We start from the raw sequence: 13,063 nt of genomic DNA, 5'->3' as shown, positions 1-13,063 counted from the left end.
ATGACGTCTTGAGCGTAGAGATAAGTATGTAGATGGATAGGTATTAAAATACTCGATGTGGAAGATCAGAAAATACACACTCAGCAGCTGGACAGATTCGGAGTAGATTCGTATCTAGAGATCTCGAGATATCTGAGGGATGGGTTGTAGGCATAGACATATACTATAAGCCCAGTCAAACATGACGACGGTAGTCAATACAATTATACAGAGAAAAGAATTATAGATGAATGTATGTATGAAACATGAATCGAATAATCTCATCATCGTCAGATCGTCAGGAATAACGCGTCCCACGGGCGGATGCTTCTAGACTTGCCTTGCCTCCCACTTGAAAGATATGTAGAAAGGAAGAAAAAAGATATTAAATCAACACTGCTAGACATACTGTCGGAGAGACGATACCCATTCGTTCGAGGTAATGATATAAAAACATGATCTAATGGGCATTTATTGTTCAAACTTTTGTTTTTTTGGTTCGTTGGGTTCGTTATTTTTCATTGGTTTAAAAGATTCTCTAGTTCAGGAGCTTGCGGGCAAAGTTGGGCAGGATGAAGCTGGCACGGTGAACATCCGAGTTGTAGTAGCGGCAGAGACGCTCCTCCTCCTCGCGGGACCAGGAGCGGATGGGCTCGCGGACGTTGCGGGAGGCGTCCTTGCAGCAGACCATGAAGCCGATCTGGCCGGAGGGGTAGGTGGGGATGGTGGTGTAGGCGTATTCGGCGACGGGGAAGACCTCCTTGCAGGCCTTGCGGAGGTCGGCGATCAGGGAGAGATGGAGCCATTGGTTTTCGGCTGTGGTAGAAAACACGAAATCCAAACCGTTCCCATGCCGAGAGGCGAGGGGTGGTTTGGGACGCAGATTGGTTAGCTTGTGATTCTTAGGAGACTACGTGGACGAGTTGACAAAGAGGAGAGGCGAGAGAGGAGAGAAGAGAGAAGAGAGAGAGGAGAAGAGAGATACACGAAAGGGGAGGGGAAAGGGCATGTAATATATAGACAGGGCAATAAGAAGGGCAATAAGAAGGACAATAAGAAAGGCGACGAACAACCTTGTGTGGTGATAACACCCCCATCACGGAGCGCACCGTTCAGGAGCTCAAAGTAGGGCTTCTGGAAGAGGCTCTCGGCGGGGCCCTCGGGATCAGAGCTGTCAGTGATGATCACGTCGAACTCGTTCTTGCGAGCCTTGAGGAACTCGAAGCCGTCACCGATGTGGGTCTTGACGTTAGGGTGCTGGAAGCCGATGCTCATGCCGGGCAGGTACTTCTTGGAGACGCGGATGACGGCCTGGGGGGTCCGTTAGACTGGCTAGGGAGTGGGAGGGAGGTAGATGGAGATACCTCGTCAATGTCGCAGAGGATGGCCTCCTCGACGGACTCGTGCTTGACGACCTCACGGAGCACACCACCGTCACCACCACCGATGACAAGGACCTTCTTGGGGTTGGGGTGGGCGTTCATGGCGAGGTGAGTGATCATCTCCTGGTAGCTGTCGCGTGTCAGTGGAGGTTATTCAGGCTGAGAGTCGACGAAAACATACGAGAACTCATCGCGCTCGGTGCACTGGATGACGTTGTCCAGGACCAGGACGGTGCCGTAGTCGCTGCTCTCGAAGACGAGGACATCCTGGTACTTGGACTTCTCGTGGTGCAGGATCTGGTTGACCTTGAGGTTCATGGCCTGACCGGGCCACATGACGGACTGCTCGGAGAACCAGCCATCTGGAGGAGGATAGAGTCAGTGGGAATCCTGATTAGAATCTGGAGGAAACGATCCCGAGTCAATTGACCTCAGAGACCAATTCTGAATGGATGTTGGTGGGGGTTGACTCCGAGGCAACTGGCGAGTGGGATGGAGGGGTAAGAGAGGGGAGACTAACCCTTGATGGTGGGGTGGGTGATGTCGCTCATGGTGATGGAGGAGAACGGGGAATGTAAGGGACGATGAGAGAGAGAGAAAGAAGCGTGAGGAGAGGAAAGAAAAGAAGAGGAGGAGGGGAAGAAGAGAGGAAGAAGAGGAGGATGAAAAGCCGGGCGAAACAAGCGAAGAGAGAATCGGGCCGCCGTGTGGGTGTGGGGGAACATCAGATTTCTTTCCTACTTAATTCATCCCAGATAGCAGTCACTAGTGAGGCGTTTGATTCTTCTAATTGAGTTTAGTTTGGATTTTTTTTTTTTTTTCATGTTCTTCTTCCTTTCTATTACTAGAATCATGTTTTCTTGCATAAATTTCAGACGAGTGGGGGAAATGCAACCATTCAGCGTGGTCCGGATGCGGATGACCAGCCAGCGGTACTTTTACCCAATTCAGCCTAGAGATGTCTATCTCAACAGGATAAATAGAAGAAAAGAATAAAAAAGATGAAGAAGTACAGGAAGACCAATAAGATATAGAACGATCGATTGCTCTAATTAATGTACAGCGCAATCCAAACACGAGATTCCTCCCATTTATTCATCACCACCCTCGAGGAGACGACCGGGCTTGGATTGCAGGTAGTGGTTGCTGAACATCGTTAGTCATTATACCAACTAATTGTACAACACTTGTACAAAGCATATCAAGAAGAGAAGAGGGGGGGAAGAAAGAGCATACCGCTCAGTGGCCCAGTTCATGGCGGCGTAGGCGGCAACGAACGGAGGAACGACATAGAGCACCTGGGCCTTGCAGCGACGGAAGGTGTTAAAGATGGCCGCGTTGAAGGCACCGGCCAGCGGGCGCTGACGGTTGGGCGACAGGGAGTAGGTCGCGATGCGCTGGGGGGTAGGGCAGCCTGGAGTCGATCGTCGATCAGTATGTGTTTCCAATTCCATCTCTACGCCTCAACCCTCGCAATGAGCCTCGCAACGAGCCTCGCAATCGTAGCATAGCGTCGAACCCATTCCTCACAAACCCAGGGTCCAATTGACCAACTGCGGTTGGATGTTCGGGATTGGTGGTTCGGAGCGATACTCGATACTCGCAAGGGTCGTCGGGTCGACGGTCGACGGTCGACATTCGTTCACGGAGTCGTCTTTCGAGGACACTTACCAAAGGCACCCCAGCCACCCATGAACCTGAATCACCCAATGATTAGCCCTTTGTATCACTCTAGCGGATAGATTGAGAGTCGCGAGAAAGGCCAATCCAGTAACCCGACGTCTCCGGTCCAACAGGGAGAGACGCCGACCGGTCGACTGCGGTGGAGAATACTCACACTCCGTTCTTAGGATCAATAGAGCCAGCACCCATGATGAATAGTATTCTTGGGGATTGAAGAGAGAAAAGGAGGGCAAAGTAGTGGACAAGAGGGTAAAGACAGACCAAAAGACCAGAAGGAAAAGGCGAGGTTAACACTGTCGGGCCAAAACGGCAGAGAGAGCGAGGTGAGCCTTTCCGCCTGGAACTAAACCCGATCGGGACCGCAGCAAAACCGCTCGGAACATCATCTTCTCCATCCTCAATTCCACCTTCATCAGATCTCTCTCTCTCTCTCTCCCCTCTCGCCCTTCTCCTCACTACCTCCCCCCCCCACCCTCCCACCTCCACCTCCATCCACCATGTCCTCCCGCCTTTCTACCTATCTCTTCCGGCTCGGTGTCCCCATCTTCCTGGGTACCACCGCCATCCAGTCCTCCATCTACGATGTCCGAGGTGGTACCCGTGCCGTCATCTTCGACCGCATCTCCGGTGTGCAGGAGAAGGTCATGAACGAGGGCACGCATTTCCTGATTCCCTGGCTGCAGAGGGCCATTATCTACGACGTGCGCACCAAGCCGCGTAACATCTCCACCACGACGGGGAGTAAGGATCTGCAGATGGTCAGCTTGACGCTGCGAGTGCTGCACCGTCCGGATGTGCCCAGGCTGCCAGCTATTTACCAGGTACCCCTCTGTCTTTTGGAGTTTGAAGGAGAGGCATAAACAGAGATAGAGGAGCTAACGGAATAGTCCTACGGCACCGACTACGACGAACGAGTCCTCCCCTCCATCGGCAACGAAGTCCTCAAAGCCATCGTCGCCCAATTCGACGCCGCCGAGCTCATCACCCAGCGTGAGGCCGTGTCGAACCGCATCCGCACCGACCTGATGAAGCGCGCATCGCAGTTCAACATCTCCCTGGAGGACGTCTCCATCACGCACATGACCTTCGGCAAGGAGTTCACGCGCGCCGTCGAGCAGAAGCAGATCGCGCAGCAGGACGCCGAGCGCGCCCGCTTCATCGTTGAGAAGGCCGAGCAGGAGCGCCAGGCGAACGTCATCCGCGCCGAGGGTGAGGCCGAGAGTGCCGATATCATCAGCAAGGCTGTCAGCAAGGCCGGTAGCGGACTGATTGAGATCCGTCGCATTGACGCCAGCAAGGAGATTGCGCAGACGCTGTCCAAGAACCCCAACGTTACTTATCTGCCGGGGAATGATGGCAAGGATGGGGGTAAAAGCACCAGCTTGCTCTTGGGGTTGAGGAGCTAGTTTTTTTTTTTTTTTTTTTTCTTATTTCTTTCTTTCTTCTTTTATTTCTTTCTGTTCACGATTCTGCAAAGTAATTGATTGACTGGATGGGTTGGGCGTCGCATCGATTTCACTTTATGTTCAAACACCTGTAGCAATATCACTCCTCGCTCGACAAGCCTGATTACCACTTCGATTTGCGTATGCTCTATATATAATCATATCGACATGAAATAAAATAAAATACCCACAACCAAACAACAAAATAGTTTTAAACCCTCCGATAAAGATGCACCTGAAACCTCATATCCTCCAACCCGGCCCCCTCCCCAACCACGTAGCTCAACCGACTCGCCTCCCGCCTCCACCACCTCGAATCCCTCGAATACACCCTCTCCCACTTGCCCCCCGCAACAGACAGCAGCGCATGATCCAGCAGGAACTTCATCGGGTAGCGCCGCTCGGGTGCGCCCTCCTGATCACCGCTGCCATCACCGGATGACTGACGCGCCAGCCGCAGCGTGGAGTAACTGCCGGGGCTGTCGACGACGAGGAGGAGAGAGCCGGGGTGGACGAGGTCCGTGATGCGCAGGAGGAGGGACGTGGCTTTTGCCATTGAGGTGGAGAAGAGTTCGTTGAGGGTGAACATTAGGGTTATTATTGTTGGGGTTTCCTTTTTGGTTGTAGGGGTGGTGGTGGTGGTAGAATCGAGAGAGAGAGAATCAAGTGAGAGGGTGTTGTCGTCGTTAAAGCAGAGAAGACTTTTGAGTTCCTCGTCGGGTATAGAGAGTATGTCTGCGCGACGGAAGCGGACTTGAAAGTCATTGCCCTTCTCTTCGGCCTTCTCCTCATTCTCCTGCTGCTGCTCCTGCGGACCAGAGGCACCAGTAAACCTCGCCAAAGGCGCAGGATGCGACCTCCCACTAGGAACAGCATCAGAGCGCACAGCGGAATCCAACCTGCGCACAACACCAGACCAGTCGGCAATATCGACAGCCGTGACAGCCAGACTTGGCCTTCCACCACCACTCTCAAACTCCCCTCCAGAAGAAGCCCCATTCACCAAATCCCTCATCGCAGCAGCAAGCGCAACAATCTCTGCTCCAGCGCCGCCGCCTAGACACACTACATGCGTTGTCGTCGTATTCACCCCAGCAGTACCACCACCACCATTAGCAGTAGCCTCAGCAGAAGTAGCAGCACCAGAACCAACAGCACGACCAGCAGAATCCAAAACCCCCCAAAACAAGCCCAACAGCCCCCTAAACAAGCCCGCATACCCCAACGCCCTCGTCGCGCTCCAGCGCAGGGCATAAGCGCGCAGCAGGTCATCGTCTGCGTCTGTGAAGGCGGAGTCGAAATCCCTGTTGTAGAGGTGGGATTTGATGGTTTGGATGAGAGATTTTGTGTTGAGTGTTCCATCTGCTGGTTCTGCTTCTGCTGTTGCAGGACTCTCTGATTCTGTTGTTGCTGTCGCTGTAGACTCTGCGCCTGCTTCTGCCGTGCCCGCATTCTCCAGGGAAGAAGCAGTCACATCACGACTACCTGTCGTACCGGTTCCACCGGCCCCATCCGAATAAAGCAACGCAGATTTGAAGACATTAAGCAAGAGCTGCTGCAGGGTAATCGGGACAGTCTCGGCGAAAAGATCATCATCATCTTTGGTGTCTGCTTGTGGCTCCGCAGGGCTCGTCGCCTTCTTGTCTTTCTTGAGATGATCGCGGGGTTGCTGAGGTAGGTGTTTGGGGGGTTTGGCGGGGGCGCCGCCTTTGTGTTTTCTTTTTGGGGGGCGCATTGCCTCTTTTTCTTTTTCTTTATATATATATATAGTTTTAATATATGATTTATATATGTTTGAGGATATATATGTTGGATGTATTTGATGGACTGGTATGGTAATTATGTTTCGGAAGAGATTTTTCAAGGTGGATGATGATGGCTCGGCCCGTGAACGTATCCGTCATTCTTTACTACATTCGCTACTACGGAGTACTATGCATTCTTTTGATTACAGCTGTACAAGTAGGTATATGTAGTCATACTGGTGAATTGTAGTCAGACTGATAAATTGTTTGTAGTCAGACTGTATTGTATTCAGACTAATGTAGTTGTCACTACCACCATCTGATCTCCACGCCGATCCCCGTACTCTCAACAATCAAGGAAAGAATGATCCCACCAGGATACATCTGACAAGGCCAAGTTAAATCCATGCCATGGCGGTCCATAATGTAGGTAAGTGGACAAGTGATCCATAACAAAAGATATGGGAAAAGATAAAGATATCAAGGAAGGGCTCAGAACGAATGCAGAGAACGAAATGCTTGTCCATCAAGTGTAATCGGACATTAACGAGAGTCGAGAATAATAGAAGAAAAACACAGAGCATCATACATACTCTTACGCTTGAAACGACATACCGAGAAAAAACGAAGAAGTGAAGAAAAAGAGATTCGTCAGACCCAAACGAGAAAAGAAGAAAGGCTGGACTGAACAGGAAGATAGAAGGGTCTCGGAAATAAAAAGTGAAGTGAAACGAAATTAAAATGAACAATCCGCCAAAATACCATATCGAAGAAATCGTAATCCAGATGGCTATTTACACGCACGAAAAACGTCCCAGAATCTGGAGAGCGCTCAAGAAGGCCGATCTTCGTGGACCGTCCGCTGGGACGACGGCCGATCCTTGTCTTTCGTCCGCCAGAAGTGCATCAGACGGCTGATCCGGCGACTCTTCCGTTTGGCCTTGTCAGGCTCGTCCCCCGGCGGCTTCTCCTCATGACGCAATTTGCTCCGTTCTGCGTTCGGGCCCACCACCAGCTTAGATAGGCTGGCAAAGCTCGATCGCTTCGAGGAGTTGGCCTGGCTCGTGCGACGGGGCACCGTGGCGGAAAACGACGCCGAGCGATCCGTCGACAGCCGCCGTCGGGGGAAGAAGCTGGCAGAGAACCGGTTCAACGTGTTCGTCATGGTGGATGCGCTGCTGGTGAGCGACGGGACGTCGTCCGACGACGCGTGCGGGAAATCCATGTAGGGATTATGCGACGGGTTGGAGAACTTCCGGTCGGTGGATGACGTCGCGATCGATCGAGGGACGTCGGAGGAGGAGCCGGTGAGGATCGGCGACGGGAACGAGGAGTTGGAAAGGGAGGCGCCCTGGAGGGAGAAGTGCGGGATATTCGGCGGCAACTCGAGCGGAGAGGTGATCGGTCGACGGTCCGCCGGTGCAAATCGCGGGGAGACATCCGGACTGTGTGGGATCGGCATCCGCCGGAAATGGTCCAACGGGGCGTCAGTCGGAGCCCGCGGGTGGCCAACAAACGGATCCTTCACTTCCGGGGCGGGATCCGGAGCCCTCGAGCTGGCTGGTCGCATGGACATCTGGGCGTTCCGATCGGGTCGGACACTGGGCTCAAGAACCTCCGCCGCCGCCGCCGTCTCCCGCGTCGGGGTGCCTCGACCAGCGTCCGGGTCCACTGGCTCGGTGGTGGGCCGATGAGCCAGCGTATCGGAGCTGTCCCCGCTGTCCTGGGAATGTCGATCGCTCTCATCGGTGGAGGAGAAGACGGGGTACGATTGGGCGCGCCCCCGGTCTTCACTCTTCTTGGGAGATGCACTCGTGGCCGCCAAAAAGGCATCCTCCTCTTCTTCGTAGAACACGTCCGGATTGTCCAACGAGGGGTTGTTGGCGAGCCGGCCGCTCCCCAGGAAACTACGGTCGAAGGGGGGCATTTCCGGAGCACTCTCGGCGCGCCGATGATAACGCATCTCCGGGCCAATGAACTCTCCGCGACGCCCTCCACTGTACATCCGCTTCGTCGCGGCGGAGAATCCACTTTCCGCTCGGTCCTTGCGCATGTCGGGCGTGTTGAAGGGGCCGAGCGCCGCGTCCAAGTCGATGATCGGGCTTAACACATCACGCTGGGGCTCGCTGTTCTGCTCGTAGAAACTCCGGGGCTTCCACGCGGTTTCCAACGAGGGCGTGGGTTCGACGACGTCCTCGGTGGACGAGGAGAGGGACCCGGGCCCGTCGGGACGGGTGGGTGTCCGCAAGACGACGGTGTTGTCGTCGTCAAAATCCACATCCAGTCCCGAGCCGACATCCGAGTTGGTCCTGGTGAGCACCGGGGGCGGAACCGGTTTCGACCCCAGATTCGTTTTCGGCTGCTGTTTCTTGCCTTTGCTCTTGCTCCTCGTCAGGATGGCTTCCGCCCACGAGCGCACCTTCTTCTGTCGCCGCTTCGCTTTGGAACGCTTCTTGGCCGTGCCGGCATCCAGATCGTGCTCATCCTCGGATGCATCGGAGTGGCCGTCGTCGGACGAGGAATGCCTTGACGAGTCCGTCCAATGGTGATCATCCTCCGTCATGGCGTAATTCTTCCGCAAGGCGGCCTCGAGAACCCCCGAGGACATGCTCTTCCGGAACCGAGAGTGTCCCGCACCGGACAGTGGCCGTTTGGCGCGCGACTCGTTGCTCCCGGGTTCATTCGGACCGAACCAAAAGGATGCATCTGCCGTCCGGGGCCGGGGTCTCGCCTTATCCGCCCGCGATGGTGTCTTGTCGCGAGCGGGCAAGGAATCTAAACTTCTCGTCGGCAATTCAGGACGGACAGTATCAGAACTCCTGGATTCCTTGGCCGACACGCCCTCATCAGCCTCGATGGGCGGGCTGTCCCCAGGGGACTCGGGCGGATCATCCGGCGGGTACGGGGGCAACCTCCCGTCGACCAGGATCTGTGGCGAGGTGGGCGGCGTCACCCGTTGATGGAGGCTGGGACCCGCGTAGGAGACGGGTCGGGTGTTCTCGCCGCCCGTCGTCTGTGATTGGACCGGGTCCGCCGGGGTCGATGGTGCGCTCCCGGCGGACGGTTGGATGTTGAGCGCATTCTGAATCGCCGTCAAATCGACACTGGAGACGGCGGCGGAACGGCGGTGGTCATGTCGACGGCGGCCCGCGCCACCGGCACTGAATCCAGGTCCGGGGGGAGGGAAAGTGGGCGGTGGTTGGGGAGGTCGTTCGTCCTTGGGCGGACTCCCTTCCCTCTGCCCCCGACTCACCAGGTGTTCCCCGCCGACGAATTCGCTGCATCGGCGGCGATGACCGGCGCCACGATTCGGAGCAGGCGCGGACAGGGATGGTTGGCTGGTATGCGCGGATCCGGGGTTGAAGGAAAAGGCCGGAAGGGCGGGACGACTCGTAAGCTGGGGATTCGGCTGCGGAGGGTCGTCCGGTGCGCGGGCGGGAAAGACGAACGGCGGGTTGGGCAACGGGGCAGACATGGTGAGGTTGCGGGAGTGTCTGCCAGGGGAATGTGCAGGAGGGCCCATATACTGGGCGAAAGCGGAAGCAGAGTGCGGCTGCGGAGGGAGGGAAATCGAGGTCATAATTATCGTTTGTCGGGTCAGATCAATCCTGGAAGTGAACAATCCCACCAGACCAGACACAGGGACCCCCAGACCACAAAGGCTTCCCGAGAGAGGGAGGGAAGTGGATGGAAAGCCGGAGATCGCCTGGCGGTCGTCAAAGCCGCAAGATTCCCATTGATTAAGCGGACGTCAAGCTACACAGCCCAATCACCGAGTGTCAAACTCCGGAGGTGTACAGAGATGCGATTTTAACGGGAGAGGAACGAAGTGTCCACGATAATGGTGATAATTAAATTGAATCAAAAAAGGCCTCCTCGACTGTACAGGGGATCAACTGTCGACTGGATTCCAAGGGGGACGGGCAGGCGACACGGGGAGAACCGGTTGGGTTGACGGGGGTTTCTTCTTTTTTTTTTTGGTTTCTTTCGTTCTTTTTTTGTTCTTTTTTTCTGATTTAATTCTTCGATAGTCGAACCGGACAACGCGAAAGTGAAATTCAAAGTTGGAAAGGAGCGGACGGCCACGGACGGGCCAAGGCAAAAGGATACTGGAGCGGGATGCGGAAGTCGAGAGGGGGTCGATAACGGGAGTAATGAACGAGAGGGAAAGCGGATGAAACCACTTAAACAATAGGAATGATAAAAAAGGGTTTGGAGAAAAGAAGGGGGAAAAAAGAGAGACGAGAGGAAAATACGGAGGGAGAGGGAGGATCAACCTGGAGGGGAAGAGAGAGAGAGAGGGAGGGAGGAAGAAGAGAGAGAAAGAGAGAGAGAGGGAGAGAGAGAGGAGAAGAGGAGAGGAAGATGAAGTGAGGTCGTAGGAGGGAAGAAAAAGAGACCTCCAGGCTCAGGAAGTTCAGGAGGAGCAGAAGGCGGCAGTGAACCAGAAACCAAACCTTACTCGTGGGGGATGGATGGGATTGGTGGGATGGTCGGGAGGGGGCCATTTCAACGATACCGATACCATCTAGGACGGTAACTTACACCACCTTGATCATTACTTTTTCTTCTCCCTCATTAAGGCATCTCATATCATTCAATACAATGGAGTACTACTAGGGACCACATATAAATTAGGTATAGTCCCTTAGATAAATAGGTAAGGTATCTTCCGAACTAATCTATCTCATTACTCAAGATGAGAATCGCTCCATTTTAGTCGTCTCCTCCAATTCCCCTGATGACTCCCGTTTCAATCCCAGATTTCAATATCCTACAGATGGTTCTTCATTATTCACAGATTAAAAAGTATCGACAGGAAGAATGTAAAGCATCGATGGTGTAACCACCTTACCCCATACCATACATATCCCCCTTGATTGCAGGGCATCAAACCAGCAAAGTTTGGGGTATCGAAATCTCGCTTCAAAGGCCCCGGTGGAGCTGGCCGAGCGCCACCGCTAAACCAGACCCAGTAACTTCCCCTGGACGGGCAAGACTGTGATCCCTGCAATGCGACAAGAATAGAACGCTTGATTTCTTCTCATCTGGTGTCCATTCTTTGATTGATGCATGGATGAGAGAACGCATCTGTCAATCATTTTCAGAAAGGTGGTCTCGCAATTCCAACTTAAGTTATTATCTTCTTTATCTGGCACAGTCGATCCCCGGATCGGTCCCTCAGGCCCCTGTTTGGTCGAGTCCCCAAAGGGGCCACCGAACCGGAGATCCTTTCCAGTTCCTGAACGAGGCAGCGCCAAATAGTCTGTTCATAAAGATAGAAACTTATATATGGATCAATGGTATTGTACTATCTATAATTATACTGTTTATCTTCTTTCTCTTTCCATCCATATCTGTATTCATCTGTATTTTCTTCTATTTCTTATTTATTGATTGATGAATGGTATTATTGAATATGGTATTATTGATTATCCACCCTGAACTCCCACCCAATTGGCAGGAGACGAACATGCGAGTCATCGCCCGCTGCAAGTCCAGCCGTGAGAACAGTTGGCCAGTTATATACAATTTTGTAAACCTACATTACAACCACCTTAAGTACACCAATACGAGGACGACAAACTCAAAATCAAAGACCTCCCACGCCTTGGGCCGAAACTTGTCCCCAATATCGGTCGCATCCTTACAGTGCTGGGCACTGGCAGCAACTCTATGATCCAAACCAGTTAGACCCGTCTGATTGTGGAATCAGACAGCCAAGGGACGTCAATAGCCTTGATCCCACGCAAGGGCGTCCTCGATTGTGTCTAAGCCAGTCATCCACAATGCATTGTCTATCTTACTGAGAAGTTTAAGCTATGGGTAGGTATCTACCAGGCTAATATAGATCTCACCTGCCTTGCCAACAATACCGACAAACCATCCCCTACTAAATGACATCCATTGTTGCCACATATCAATCATCACCACGGGGTATTTGATTATATTACTTTATAATAAGCACTAAACAACCCCCCAATACATAGAAGCACGTCACAGAATATGAAAATGATCAAGTCCCCACCAACCGACGAACTAGGGAAATCACCTCCCTTCCCGAACCACGGTTCACCATGGGGAACGGAATTGTTCTGCCTTCCCTCGTCTTTCTTCCCTCCCGATCCATACGATGGGATCCGTCAAGTGGAGGCGGATATCCATTTCTTTCTGTCCCCTCCGTCATAGGCAATATTATATGACGATGTTTTTTGGCATTTTATTAATTCCATGGTGGGGCGGATGGGAGGGTTTTCCGGCGAACTCTGGTTTATTTGATTTCTGTCTCTGTTAATCTATTAGTATTCCAATTTTATGTCATTAGATTTTATTTATCCCCTTTCGCGTTTATCACACCTGTCATGTTCGTCCATGGACTGTCCACTTCCACTCTAAATCTACATTCAAACTGCTATCTATCAACAAGAGTATGAATGTCAAGATAAGACTTCTACATAAATATTCTACACAGTTCTATTAAACAACCACCCTCACCCATAGCCCTACAGTACCATCCTCTAAGGTATCCCATTCTCAAGAAATCCGCGGGAAAGTAGATAGTATACCGGTAGAATCCGGTCCTCACGGACGATCATAACAATGCGCATGTTTCGGATGTCGGCGGCAACATGACAGGATGATGATCTGGCGTGTGATAAGTATAATATACAACAGGTATAGATTATAGTGTAGCCGATGCCGAATGAATGTGAATGTCAGGGGAGGTAGGTATAGATTATATCCTATATACCGGGTCCGGGTCCTGCATGTGATGATCAGTGGACTTGAGGGCATTGTCCAGTATTCTGTGTAGTAGGTAGCCACGCAG

At 52.8% G+C, this 13,063-nt stretch overlaps 6 protein-coding genes across 6 annotated transcripts; 1 reads left to right on the top strand and 5 right to left on the bottom strand.

Moving 5' to 3' along the window:
• Positions 1 to 225: 225 nt before the first annotated feature.
• BDW47DRAFT_111110 (spermidine synthase) lies at positions 226 to 2,141 on the bottom strand. The gene is made up of 5 exons (XM_024813874.1): positions 1,882 to 2,141; positions 1,543 to 1,723; positions 1,344 to 1,491; positions 1,053 to 1,290; positions 226 to 795 (listed from the first exon to the last, which is right to left on the bottom strand). Exons 1-5 carry the CDS (start codon positions 2,084 to 2,086, stop codon positions 518 to 520), a joined length of 1,050 nt encoding a protein of 349 aa, XP_024669065.1. The 5' UTR covers positions 2,087 to 2,141; the 3' UTR covers positions 226 to 517.
• A 64-nt stretch (positions 2,142 to 2,205) lies between these two features.
• Positions 2,206 to 3,309, bottom strand: BDW47DRAFT_111104 (ubiquinol--cytochrome-c reductase subunit 8). The gene is made up of 4 exons (XM_024813873.1): positions 3,199 to 3,309; positions 3,033 to 3,058; positions 2,598 to 2,775; positions 2,206 to 2,507 (listed from the first exon to the last, which is right to left on the bottom strand). Exons 1-4 carry the CDS (start codon positions 3,231 to 3,233, stop codon positions 2,453 to 2,455), a joined length of 294 nt encoding a protein of 97 aa, XP_024669064.1. The 5' UTR covers positions 3,234 to 3,309; the 3' UTR covers positions 2,206 to 2,452.
• Positions 3,310 to 3,509: 200 nt separating this feature from the next.
• On the top strand, positions 3,510 to 4,459 carry phb1 (prohibitin subunit PHB1). Its single transcript, XM_024813872.1, has 2 exons — positions 3,510 to 3,865; positions 3,932 to 4,459. Exons 1-2 carry the CDS (start codon positions 3,542 to 3,544, stop codon positions 4,448 to 4,450), a joined length of 843 nt encoding a protein of 280 aa, XP_024669063.1. The 5' UTR covers positions 3,510 to 3,541; the 3' UTR covers positions 4,451 to 4,459.
• A 241-nt stretch (positions 4,460 to 4,700) lies between these two features.
• BDW47DRAFT_119857 (25S rRNA (uracil2843-N3)-methyltransferase) lies at positions 4,701 to 6,224 on the bottom strand (the record flags this gene model as incomplete). Its single annotated transcript, XM_024815409.1, has 2 exons — positions 4,701 to 5,352; positions 5,710 to 6,224. 2 exons carry the CDS (start codon positions 6,222 to 6,224, stop codon positions 4,701 to 4,703), a joined length of 1,167 nt encoding a protein of 388 aa, XP_024669062.1.
• A 370-nt stretch (positions 6,225 to 6,594) lies between these two features.
• BDW47DRAFT_69294 (uncharacterized protein) lies at positions 6,595 to 6,943 on the bottom strand. Its single transcript, XM_024819628.1, has one exon. It carries the CDS (start codon positions 6,819 to 6,821, stop codon positions 6,633 to 6,635), a length of 189 nt encoding a protein of 62 aa, XP_024669061.1. The 5' UTR covers positions 6,822 to 6,943; the 3' UTR covers positions 6,595 to 6,632.
• Positions 6,944 to 9,970, bottom strand: BDW47DRAFT_69293 (putative cell wall proline rich protein). The gene has a single exon (XM_024819627.1). The coding sequence runs from the start codon at positions 9,812 to 9,814 to the stop codon at positions 7,067 to 7,069; it is 2,748 nt and encodes a 915-aa protein (XP_024669060.1). The 5' UTR covers positions 9,815 to 9,970; the 3' UTR covers positions 6,944 to 7,066.
• Positions 9,971 to 13,063: the final 3,093 nt, after the last annotated feature.

This window comes from Aspergillus candidus, assembly GCF_002847045.1.
Source record: "Aspergillus candidus strain CBS 102.13 unplaced genomic scaffold BDW47scaffold_52, whole genome shotgun sequence".
Lineage (NCBI taxonomy): Eukaryota > Fungi > Ascomycota > Eurotiomycetes > Eurotiales > Aspergillaceae > Aspergillus > Aspergillus candidus.
Note: the sequence above shows the minus strand (reverse complement) of the source record. Positions and strands in the feature narration are given on the sequence as shown.